General features: G+C 38.7%; 1 protein-coding gene across 1 annotated transcript in view; it reads left to right on the forward strand.

Moving 5' to 3' along the window:
* The window catches only part of MTHFD1L (methylenetetrahydrofolate dehydrogenase (NADP+ dependent) 1 like), a 139,218-nt gene that overhangs the window by 81,250 nt on the left and 45,240 nt on the right, over window positions 1-12,728 (forward strand). Inside the window, exon 24 of the mRNA XM_031611998.2 lies at window positions 389-566. Within this exon, the coding sequence (XP_031467858.2) occupies window positions 389-566 (178 nt within the window). The remainder of the gene's footprint in view (window positions 1-388; window positions 567-12,728) is intronic.

A 12,728-nucleotide genomic window follows, 5' to 3' on the forward strand; every position in this document is an offset into this window, starting at 1 on the left:
TTTTTTCATTACTCTTGTAAGTAATTCCACAGATCAAATTTCACACTTCTTTTCTTGATTTGTGAATGAAGCAGCTTTGGCACAAAGAAGAGTAACTGTTGAAGAATTATTATTAATTTCCACAATTAATATCCTTTGAATCCTTCAATTGTTCTTAAGGTTTAAAATGACAAAAGGTATATAATGTTATGGAGGTATCAACATTCATGTTAATCAGTTACAATTTTAATAAATGCTCTCAAAATGTAAATTCATATGCTGTACATAAATGTGCTGTGTATATGTAAACTTATTTAAAAATTTGCGGTACAACTGTTGATACAGAGTAAGACTAAGTGTGTAAGATCATAAAATAGAAGTAATTAAAACAGAACTGTTTGGTTGGCAGAACTGACTCGCCTGCTGAGGTTGATCTTGTGTGTAAGATTGCAAAGCAGTCTGGAGCATTTGATGCTGTACCCTGCAATCACTGGTCGGATGGTGGTAGAGGAGCAGTAAAATTAGCTCAAGCTGTGGAAAAGGCAGCCAATCAGAAAAGCAGTTTCAAATATCTCTACAGTTTGGAGGTAAGTTTATTTTATTTTAATGAATGCATGCTGCATTGATATTGGATTTAAAACAAGAACATTGCAACAAAGCTATCTAGCATGCTTGGAAAGCAGCTTGGCTTGGCTTAAAATTACGACGACAGGAGAGAAGGAGCAATCTGCTGCTTGTCTGATCAGTAGTGGAGAATATTTGTAGTGCTCATTACTTAGTGCATTAAATTATATTTTGGTAAGCTTATATTTAGCATAAAAATATATCTGTAGGTAGAGCTTCCACAACTATTGTGGGAGACTTCACAAAGATCTTGTACAATGATTTTCTTGACGATCACCTGTAATTATATGTACTGTCTCACAGTCATGGGTAGTGCAGTGATTTCTGATACTCTGAAACAATTCATACCCTGTAAGAGATGTTAGATCATGTATGCACTACACATTTGTCCAGGCACAGAGGCTAACACAGAAGCACTGTCTTCACCAGCACCCAGCTGCACGCACACGGCACTCAGATGAACAGCCTGAATGACTTGATCGTGCTGCTCCCCTCCTGCTGGTCAGGACTGGAGCCTACTGGTGCAATACAGTCCCACACCACAAGGGTCACTCTCGCTGTTGGCACTGGGCCCTCAGCCTATCCAGCAGTAGCCCTGGCCCCTACCCTGCTCCCACTGCTGTCACCAGCACCCAGGAGCCTCTGGGGCTCACAGCTCAGCCAGCTGCTGGCACACACAGCTCTGCTCCTGCTCTCCCCTTCAAAAATCCCACTTTTTTTTTTTTTTTTTTTTTTTTTAAGTTTTATTTGGTCCCAAAGTGCTACTCTTGCTGCGTCCCATAATGAGTCCTGTACTTCTGTCACCCCTTTAGTTTGTGAAGTTTTTGGAGCAAACTTCCCGCTGACTCATCTGTGTTAGTTTCTCAGCGGTGACAATGGTGGCATATTCTGCCCTTTGACTGGTCTTAGGAAACAATTGATTCACGGTGCTCTAATTTTCACTGATTAGGTTTTCTCACTAATTACATCACTAGGGTTCCACTTGTCATTGATTATTTCTCTGATCTTTGCCTGGGCTCTGTGTTTAACATGCATAGCTGTTAGATAACCTAACAAAGCATAGCGTGGTCCAGGTTTCAGTTCCATGTCTGATAGAGATGATGCTCTATCCATGCCTGGGAGCCTTCATCATTGCAGTCCTCTGCAAAGTAACATCACAACAAGGTGAGCAGCTTGTAAGGAAGGACTGCCTGAACCCCCAGTGGCTCTGCTGGATGGATTACCACAATGCAGGCTGAAAGTGAATAGGGATGTACTGCCTAGAAAGTTGCATAACCAATTTCTTAGGTCCTTCCTAGCTATCCAAATATGGATTGTTTCAAATTTGAGTAGCAAAATAGATTTCTCTGGCACCAAGGAAGCTCTTGTCAAATTTCAGATCCTATGCCCCAGTTGTCAGTGCTACTTATTTTCTTTAGGAAAATTGAGTGCTATGTTTTAACAGTAGAACCTCTGCTTCTTTCTTTTTAAGTGGCTGAAAGTTTCTATTTTCATTCTGCTTACTAGTAAAAAAAGTTCAGCCAGAGGTAGATATGCCCTGCTCTTCAGCTTGTTGCCTTCTTGACACATATTACATAATTGCACCTGTTTTATTTCTTCTCTTCATCTCTCCCACTATTTTCACAAATGTCAATCCAGCCAACTCTTATTAGTGTTACAAACTGCCTTCCTGGAATCAATGGCAGTAACTTTGGATTTTAAGGGCTATGGAATCTATTCAGGCCTTATTGCCCATGGAACGTTTTTACAGCCAAACTGTACAATGTTTCTGCCTTTCTGAGTTTGTCCCTAATGAGATCCACTGGAAACTAAGGATATCATTTTATGATCTTTGAATAATGAAATATATATATATATTTGAAGTTTAATTCAGAAATACATGTAATACTTTTCCCCACAGGACACTTGTGTTACAGAGATAGTACGTTAGCATTTGATAAATTCCATAATTAAGGTCCTGTATTCTATATAACTAGAATCTTGTGATATGAATGAGTAGAAATGATTGGCAGAGCTGGTCAATGCATCTGTGAAGGAACAAAATGAGATTAATTTCTACTTTAATGTCCTTTCCAGGTACAGCTTCTTGTGCTGGGTTGCATAACTAGTGTGATTGTAGCACAGAGGGAATGAATCACATCTTTACATCACCTTGCAATCACATAACTGAACACGCATATTAAAAGCCTCAAAAGTATGCTGAAGAGATTTTATAAAAACATATAAAAATCTTAAAATACTGTAAAAGTCTAAATTCAGGCCAACAAAAGCAGTAAAAGGTAAAGTTCAGGCTTCTGTTTCATTCTTACTGGGCAAAGGATAGGGACTGAAGCAATTTGGAAGCAGGAGAGTGAAATAGCAGTGCTATCCATTTTGAGGTAAGGTAGATCATTTGCACACTGTGCTCACAGAGACATGAAAGAAACTCTTCCAAGTCAACCTGCCCAGATGTTAATTATGGGTGTAATATGGTTTTTTGATATTGCAATTCTGAGGACTGAATTCTACTGTTCAGAGGGGTGCCTATGAAAGAAAAATGAAGAAACAGAAGAGGTTGTAAGATGGGGTTCAGACATATATTCCCTCATCATTGTGCCTAAAAGGGTATGTAAGTGCAAGCACATAGCTCTGGCCCTTTTCAGCAATTTCTGCACTTATCCAGTTACTTGAATACTTTCAGGACCCGGTTGCCTCCAGTTTAATGAGGTTTGCAGTTTTCTTCTTTCCCTTGTGGAATGTTGAAGAGGGAAATATTCTGTATAAGACCACTACCACTTCATTCATATCTCTATCTGTCTTTACAAGATTACTCTAATCTTCCCTTTAATCCATGTCTCCATTAAGTCCTTTAGCTATAATTAGAACAACTCCCAGCAGCACAAACCACTTTTGGAAAAGACAGACACTGCAATACATTCATTCACCATTTTGAAGAAGGCATTACCCTGGATAATTTAGAAACAAAACCCTAACTCCCTTATATGTAAAATTGTTTTTACTAGTCAATGTCTGCAGCAAGCTGTGTTACTGGTAGTCAGTCTGGCTTCTACTTACAGAGTAGTCCAGGTCAACTGAGCTCTCTTTGGCTTTTCTCCGAAGTGACGTGTATCTATCTGTAGTGTTTTTTGTAATTTCCAAATCTATCGGAAAATAAAGGCTGAAAGGTGTTCACAAGTATATATCATGTGAGAAGAACATCTTTTCTGTATCTGTCAAATACTGGTAAAAAAAAAAAAAAAAATGAGGATTGGCTTTTTTTTTCTGAATCCTGAGGTATGTTCATACATTCACACCATGTTCTCTAGCAGTACCCAGGCATATGCTAAATGAGCAGTTTTGGACGTTGGACACAGCATAGTTGTATTGACTGTGGACTCAAGGCTCAACTAAGTGGTCCTGTTGAGCATCATAGCATGCTATCCTTATCAGAGGACTGTGTAGTGTGGTTATATTTCTCAAAGCATCTCAGTCAATGTCTTGGTTTAAGCCAAGACAGGATTAATAGCACACTGATGTTTTGGTTGTTGCTGCATGATGGGAGTGTGCCCAGGGCCAGTGTCTCTACAGTGATTTGCAATCCCCCTTTTAGATTACTTATCACATTTTCTTTATTTCTCTAAGTAGGCAAGCTTTTGTTTTAACCCAACTAGTTGATGTTTTTACTGTTTTAAAATATTTTTGATTTTAGCAAGGGTTCATTTGAGATTTAGTAATAGATGAACAAATATTTGTCAGGAGTTGAATTGAGAACAAAAGAAGCTTCAAGCATATTTTGAGGGCAATATCAAATGCAAGAAGCAACATCTGAGAAGTAAGTCCAACTCTGTTGTCACTTGAGAAGTGTAAGAAAAGGGCATATGCAGATACAATATGCCATGTAATCCTTGAAGTATTAGGACTCACTGTAGAGGGAGGGTTGTTCTGAAGTAAGGATGAGATGTTTTATTTGATAGACTTCTGAATTTATAACATTTTAAATGATTATTAGCAGTGGTTGTAATAAGCACTGTAGCTGTGTGTGAATTTAATACGGATGTTTCCTCTAATGAAAACTGTTCCTTCTTATTTTATTGTCAAATTGGTTTCTTACCAAACATTTCTCTTTAACGTTTGGAGGATGGGTTTCTTTTAAAGGCCTCTTGAATTCTCTATGAAATAATCTGTGCTTTTAAAAAACATATACATATATTCATGCTACATATGGAAAATATCAAATAATCAACTCTCTTATCACTGTTGACTTCCTTTCTGGGTTCACTTTTCTTGAAGTATGAATCTTTAAGTTGCAGCAGAATGCTATTACTCAAAATAAAGTTGTCTGACCTGTTAGAAATAAGTTTAGATAACTAAGGCGAGGATAGAAGAGGATGGAAACATATGCATCCTATTTCCAAATTTCTCTGGTTTCAGTGTTTTTTGGGGGGAAGGGAGGTGAGAGCAGAGTAGGGAGGGCTATATTCTGAGTTATATTCTTTGCTCATCCGTGACAGTTGAAGAACCTGCCTTCTTTCACTGTGCAGTGTGTTGAAACTTCCATGCTTTTGGAAGGGGAATGCTTGGGGCCTCTTCTGTTTTCTGTCCGTGTTAATTTCACAAGACTGCAAAGAGGCCTTCTCAATCAGGGGAAAATGAAGGCAGGATCAGTAAATCTGGCTACTCAGGGGGTTGGCATTGTACCTTTAAAAGACTGACATGGCAAATGGCGGAGCCTCAAGTCACTGCATGTATGTTGCATTGAAAGCTAAATAAAAAATCATAAAGAGAGCAAGGAGAAAGACTTGTTCCAGTCTTCCAAGATGGTGACATCCATTCCAAAATGACATCTGTTTTTGCCAGTGCTCTGCCTTTAGTTAATACAAATGCTGTTCCAAAAATAATGCTTCCCATTTTAATATGTTGGCCCATGAGGCAGATGGTGGTGGTATGGCAGTAGTTGTTGAACCTTCTCCCAGTATTCCATTGCATGTTGTTTCTGTGAGCAGAAAGGCAGTCTGATAAATAGTGTCTAACATGGAAGTGTGCATGAAGCAAAGGTGTGGAACTGAATTCCTCCTTGTGGAAAAAAATGGCACCTTCTGTCATTCATCAACACTTGCTGAACTTCGATGGTGACCAAGAATTGGGTATGAGCACTTTGAGAGTGGGTGGTGTGTTCCAGCAATGGCAGCAACAGAACTGGGTCGCCTCTTCTGGTGCAGAAGTTTACAAGAGCAGTATGCAGGCTCTTGTCCATGGCTGGTGAAAATGCATAGCTAATGGTAGTGACTATGTTGAAAAATTGTGTTTTCTATCTGAGAATTTGGTCCATCAAACACTATCGTTGTGCTCTTTGTTGTAATTCCTATGGAAATAAATAGGAGGCATTACTTTATAAGTGACGTCTATATCATCACAGGTAAAAATATTACAAGATTAATCTGTGGAAGTTGGTAACACAAATATTTTGGCTGAGCACAGTGAATGTTTGGCCAGTCTAGTGAACAAAGGTGATCTCTGTCATCTTGGATCCGTATGTGAGGCATGAGGCTTAGGAGCACTTCTGGGAGAGGAATTGAAGCAGTTAGCAACTTCAGCACTCATATTTCCCTTCCCCTTTTGGGAGCATAGCAATAATAGCAAATCTTGATCATTTCAGTGCCATGGTTTTGCCTGTTTCTGTCACTGCGGGAAAATGATGTGGGCTCATTTCTTTCAGTCGTAGCTTCAGCTGTCAGAGATGATGGGTCAGTTAACAGGGGACTTAAAGGTAGCATCAAAACAGAGGAAACTGACAGAGGTTGTGCATGCATTAGCTTCTCTCCCATCCACCACCAATGGGCTTCAATAACAAGAATGAGTTGTGATGCATGTACTCGAGAACGACAGTGATATGAAGAGGAAAACAGAGCCAAGAAGGACTTGAAGGCCTTCGGTTTGAGGACACTGAGCTCCCGAGAAATGACCTACAGCAGAGCATTTGTCTATTTGCAAACTAATTGTCTTTTTAATTCCAATGCAAGTGGTGAGGGAAATATTTTCTTCTCCTTGTACTGATATCTAAGCATCTAATCCGTCCCTCTGTTCTTTTGTCTTGGATGGACAAAACTGAAGGTTCCTAAATACTGCTAGAGAGGGGATAAATAAAATGATATATGCTCCTCACTGAAACTTTTACTAATAGCCAATGAAGATCATTTCTCATCTTGAAACGTAGACTGTGCTGCCTTCTGGGGTATGCGAGTTCTTACATTATTTCCCCCAGCCCATTGCTAGTGAGCTATTTAGCAACAAAGCCACATTAAAGAGGAATTCCATGGGGCTGTACCAGCCTTTCCTCTCATTCCCATCAAAAAGATTGTGGTGGACTCTGGACACTTTTTTTTTCCACTGAATTGACTGTTCTGAGATTGGAAGCTGTCTTTGATTCACTCTATCTTTTTGGTGTGTGTAAGCTCTTGACGACACTGCACTTTTGTGTTTGTTTTTATTATTTTCCTATTCTTTCTATGAAGAAACTGTCTTAGGCACAGCTGGGATTTCAAAGCTGGAAAATAAATCTCTGAGGCCACAGGCTTAGGTGTTGATTCACAAACCATTTAACTTGACTGAATATGCTTTTCTGCAAATTAAAAAACAAAATCTTGTCTTGCGCCAACAAAGGAAGAGGAGTGCTAGAGATTTGGGAATCCTTCTGTCAGCCACAGGTCTTCTGGAACCAGAATATACAGATACTTTAATAAATGTGTTTTTATTTTATCCAAGGGAAAAGCTAGAAGTAGGAGTTTGAATGTGCAGAGTCAGCTATTGTTTTAGTGCTGCACTCTGTCACCCCACACAGCACCTTCAGCCATACTCCCATCATATGTTTTCATTTGGCAGTGTTCCCAAGGAGAGGAATGAGGGATGTCTGCATACTATTTCACTTAGTCAACCAGTGATTCTTTATTATTGCTTTCAGGGAATGCATTATTTGAAATTTTAAATAAAAACAAGTGCCACTGCCTTGAATTTTAAACCATTTTAAGAATTTCTGCTAAAGCACATGCAGTTCAGGAACAATAAATCCAGAGGTTGGTGACTTCTTAAGTAAAACAGTGACAGTATTATAGGCAGTAGGACTAAGGTCAATCTTTATAAAACTTGAAGCATGCAATGTCAAAATTGTGAGTGGTAGGGCAGTGGCTTTTATATATTCTATGTTTAAATGCATGTTTTTAAGCAAATCGCGGGTTTTCTGAGGGAATAAATTAGTTCTAAACATTTATACTGTATGGCTGTGAAGAGATTCTTTCAGACAGTGTTGCACTGTCTACAAGTATTCAATTTAAGCGATATAACCACTGCTTATCAGAGTAGCCGTAGGCTTTGCTGAGACCTTGCAGAATGAAGAATGACTACAGACTTATAGCTGTTGGCTCTGTTTTTTCAGAGACCATTTTCTGCTGAACCCTTTTTTGGTGGGGAAGAGTCAGGTGGAATGTTTAATGCAGAAGGAAGGAAGTACCAGAGGTTGTTTTTAGCAATCCCTGAGATTAGTGTATGGCTAGTTAAAAAGATGGACTCCTTTCTCCAGTAGTCAAACAGCTTGAAGTCAGATGTCCAGATTAGGATGCAAAAGATGGGACTCCCAAGCATAGTCCCCGGTATTGTGGCCTTATCATTTCACATGGTACTGACTGATGGCAGCAGGACTGATGTCAGGTGTTATAGTCCTAGCAGAGTATCCCTGTCCCAGTGCACTTGTGGTACCCGCACACTTCTGTGATCTTTCTCAAACACATTGAACATTCTTCTCTGTGGCAATGGCGATTTAGCTATCTCTGTACCTCTGCTTTATACTGGCTTTCTCTTTATAGTTAAGTGGTTCTGTGTATTGATTTAAGATAGGTGTATTTTTTTCCTGGATCAGTTTCTCTACTGTGTGCAGCTACAGAACAGTGGTGCTGCTGTCTAGGTTGTACTGGCACAACAATGAGTGTGAGCAGCAGGGGGAGGAAGGAACAAGGAGGGGCTATGCAAGATGTTCTGATGTCCTAGGAAATCCTCATCAAACTTCTTGTGGAAAAATGATAATTCACAGTCTGCTGCCATAGAAGACAGAAGAAGAGATGAAGAATGAAAGAAATGTTAGAAAAGGCTAACAGGAATGAAAGTTTTATTATGGTATCGTGTGGTATATGTATGCTGTTGATAATGTTAGAAGAAAGAACATAATGTAATAAACAGCACCAATTTAATATCTCTTCCTGTAAGGGAATGACCTGGAAGTAGAAGCATGGCTGAATGATGACACTGGTGTGATTTAATCTTGGATAGTCAATTCAGTCTTGAGAATGACATGCTTCACTCTTTATTACTGTTGATCTCTTACTTTGATTGTACTCTATCAAATAATGAATTGTACCAGTACACAGATGTTGTTTTTGTGAAAGCAGTTTGTGTACCTTTGCTGTAGCTAGTACTTGTTAAGCTTTAGCCAAAGAGATAATCTATTTATGGTGTAGATGCTTGGTAGCCTCAACAAGCATGCATGATTGTGCTTGCCTCAGAAGAAGCCTATGGCTTTGGAAGCTCTTCATGATTTCAGAAACGCACATTGCCTTTAGCAGGGCTGGGATGATCAGTTACTTCTCAGAGCAACATCAAAACTACTTAGTCATTAGCAGATACTTGTATGACGTGACCATGTAGCACCTTCTTACATTCAGTATAAATTTACCTTGAGCATTTCATGCTGCCATTTTCCTGAGAAGCTAAAACTGAATTTGAACATTCTGTCAGTGTTCATGTTAATACATAGTTGCTACCTATAAAAGTCAAATTTTCTTTAAATTTGTTCTATTGTGTAGCTTTCACCTCTTCACTGCTTAAATGTGCTTCGCTGCAAAATATTCACAACCTTCCTTAAAGAAAATGAAAGAACAGCTTTTATTGCTGATTCTAAATCTTGTGTATTTTTGACACTTTCATTGTCTGCATGTTTTGTAAATATCATTGTCATCATAGCTGTCCAGTCAGCAGAAGGGCTGTAGAGCTAAGTTGGTGTTTTTAAGGATGCAGTTCTGCACGCACCATCCAGACCAGACTTTTCATTCTTCTTTTATAGAGATTGTTGGTTGAGGGTCCACAGTTGCATCACCACAGATGATGCAGTGGTGCAGATGGTTGAGATTGGAAGTGACCTCTCAAGGTCATTTAGTCAAACACATCTAGAACAGGCTGCCTGAATTTTGAAGATCTCCAAGAAAAGAGACTCCACAATCTATCTGAAAAACTAGTTGTTGAATGAACAACTTGTTCAAGAATATCCTAGCCTATTGCAGAAAATAATCAGAAAAAATGCATGAGAGATACAGTAAGACTTATTTTTTTCTAAATACTTGAGATGCATGGCTTCTGCTGGCAGGTATTTGACCAAGGTATGTTATGACTAGATAGCTCACAAGAGTTTTTAGAACAGTCTGGTATCTGTTGGAGCAGAAATGCTGCTTAAAGCATCTTAAAGATTTAGATGCTAAATTATTTTTCAGCTCCTTTGAGTTCACCTAAACAATTTTTCCATACAAGCTAGCACTATGAAGCATTGTTACGTAGGGTGGATCTCTGTTCCCGTCAATGAAAGTACTTCAGTTGTGATTAATCAACAATTGTTGAAAACCTAACCCTAAACTTACCCTTAAAAATGAGATAAGAACAACCTAGAATTGTTTCTATGCATGTCATGTAAACATCCAGACTTCTGCCATTACTAAGGCTTCTTTTCTAGTAAATACCAGTATGTCAATTTCAACTGAAATGAATTTTTCTCTCTCATATAAATTATCATGTGGCTTTAACTACTTCATTAAGTTAAATGAAATTATCCAACAGTATTGCTTGCTAACAATACAGAAATATTGCTTGTTAAATACAGAAAACTTTTTAGCTCAAAAAGCTCTTACACTTGTGAATCTAAATAGATGATCTCTTAAAAATCCCACTAAATACTAGGAAACAGGTGGATCCTTAGCACAGTGTAGTGTTCTCCTCTGCCTACTCCTGAAACTTCAGGAAGGAAGCATGTCTAACACTGTGCACATGCATGGGCTGTGTTAATGTGTATAGAGCAGCTGTGCCTCCCTGCTGATTTCTGTCTGGCCTGTGCTTAGCCAGGACTCATCTGTGATTGTTGTGAAGCTAAATGAACTCAAACTCTTTCATAACATCAAGTGCATTGCCTCACCCTCTTGTATGTACATTCCTTGTGAAAACATGTGGCAGTTTCAGAAGAAGTTTTGTTTGACATTCACATTCTTGCATCTGTTTCCCAACTGGTGATTCTTTTTAGGTTAAATTTGCAAAAATTGAGGTGTGGATGCTGAAACGTATCCCAAAAATACTTATTTATTTATTTAAAGAAAAAAAAAATCTGTAGAAAACAGTCCCACTGTCCAGCTCAGACTTGATCATACAAAATAGATCTCCTGGGAGGCCGAGTGCCACCACCTTCATTAAAGCAGTCTGTTGTGATGTTAGCCAGAACCATACTGCAGTCTGTTTGGCAACTGCAGCTATGGTTCCTGGAAGGAGGGCATAGTAATTATACTGCTGTCAAATTAGTTTGAAATATTTTGAAGCAAATGCAAATTGAATCTAAATGAAGCTCTCCATCTCAGTGAAACGACTGAGATTTAAGTGGAAAACTGTTAGTTTTGATGTTGACCTAATGACAACAGGGAGGGGAATTCCTCTCGCCTTTACCTTTTGCTGTTAGTTCTTCCCTGCCAGCAAACAGCTTCCAGATGGCAAGTTTAACAGATGTGTTTTGCATTCTAGACTGCAGTGGTCAGGAACTTACTTTACCACGTTGAAGGAAGTTTAGTGTCTTGATGACTACCCATGTCACTGAGGTATTTCACTCAGCTTTATGCTGCCAGGAATTATATCCAGGGTATTCATAATGTGTTATCTCCAGTCCTCATTAGGTTTTATTACTCTACTTGGATTCATTTAAAAAGCCTGAAGTCGGGAATGTGACAGCATTCTACCCAATTAAGGTGCAATAATTATATGGTCAGCATGTTCAGAAGGTGTCTTGTGGCACATCTTTAAAATTGCATTTTGAAATTTCTTACGAGGGAGGGATTTTATTTAAGCCTTAGTAGCCTTTCGCAGTCTTATATTTAAGCTGCTTGAAAGTCCGGCAAGCTTATTGTTTGTAATGTCTCTGTTACTGGAGTTCTTTGTTAATGTAAACATTTTTTAAACTTCCATTTTTCTAAAATTTAATCAGAAATACAGAAAGATCAGCCTGATAGAGGCCCTTTAACTGATGTATCTTTGCAGAAGAACCGTTGCTTCTAGGCACCTCAAAAATGTGATTAACTGTGGAACTTCCCATAAATGCACTAGCTACTTTGTTATTCACAAACCTACTTCTTGACTGCGCTGGTATAAAATCAAACTCTTCATTTTTATTCTGGTGCTTTTTGTGTGTTACTTCCTTGAGATTATCAAGTCTTCATTCCAAAACTATCTCTTTTTGTTTAGCATTTCTTCTTCATCTATTGTTACTTAAATATGCTGGAGTACAAATTACAGGTGTGATATCCCCTGGAGTACTGCACGTGTTCCTGTCCGTTTGTGGTTGGTACTGAAGTAGCTGAACTAGAACAGAGAGCTGTGGTCCATCTTTCATCTTTCATGTTCACACTGAAACAAGAAGCTGATGGTTGTTTAGGGGCCATAATTGCTGTCTTCAGGGTCATGCCAAACAAAAGGAAGGAAAGAGATAAAAGCTGTTTATTCTAAATAAATGATGGCACAAAAAGTAAGTGCCTGATCTGACCACAAAAAAACTCTCTGCTGAAAATCTGTGAAAGGATTTCTAAGAGCCTGAATGTTAAAGTCTGGATCTGCCTTCAAACAGAAGCTCTAAGAGCAGATCATATTTGGTTTGAGATAAATAATGTGGTGGGGCTGCTCATAGAGTTCGGAGTTGAATTTAGTGACTTTGAATTTTGATGTCATAAAATGCTTGGATTGGGTTGCTTTGTTTTGTTTTGTTTTTGGAGAGGGTGTTGAACTCTTCCAAATAATTTGCTATATTGATGATACAGGTCAAAATATGTATGCTAAGAAGAACGGAAGGTGAGGAATTAAAGAAG

Source organism: Phasianus colchicus, chromosome 2 (genome assembly GCF_987193195.1).
Source record: "Phasianus colchicus chromosome 2, bPhaCol1.hap1.1, whole genome shotgun sequence".
Taxonomy (NCBI): Eukaryota; Metazoa; Chordata; class Aves; order Galliformes; family Phasianidae; genus Phasianus; species Phasianus colchicus.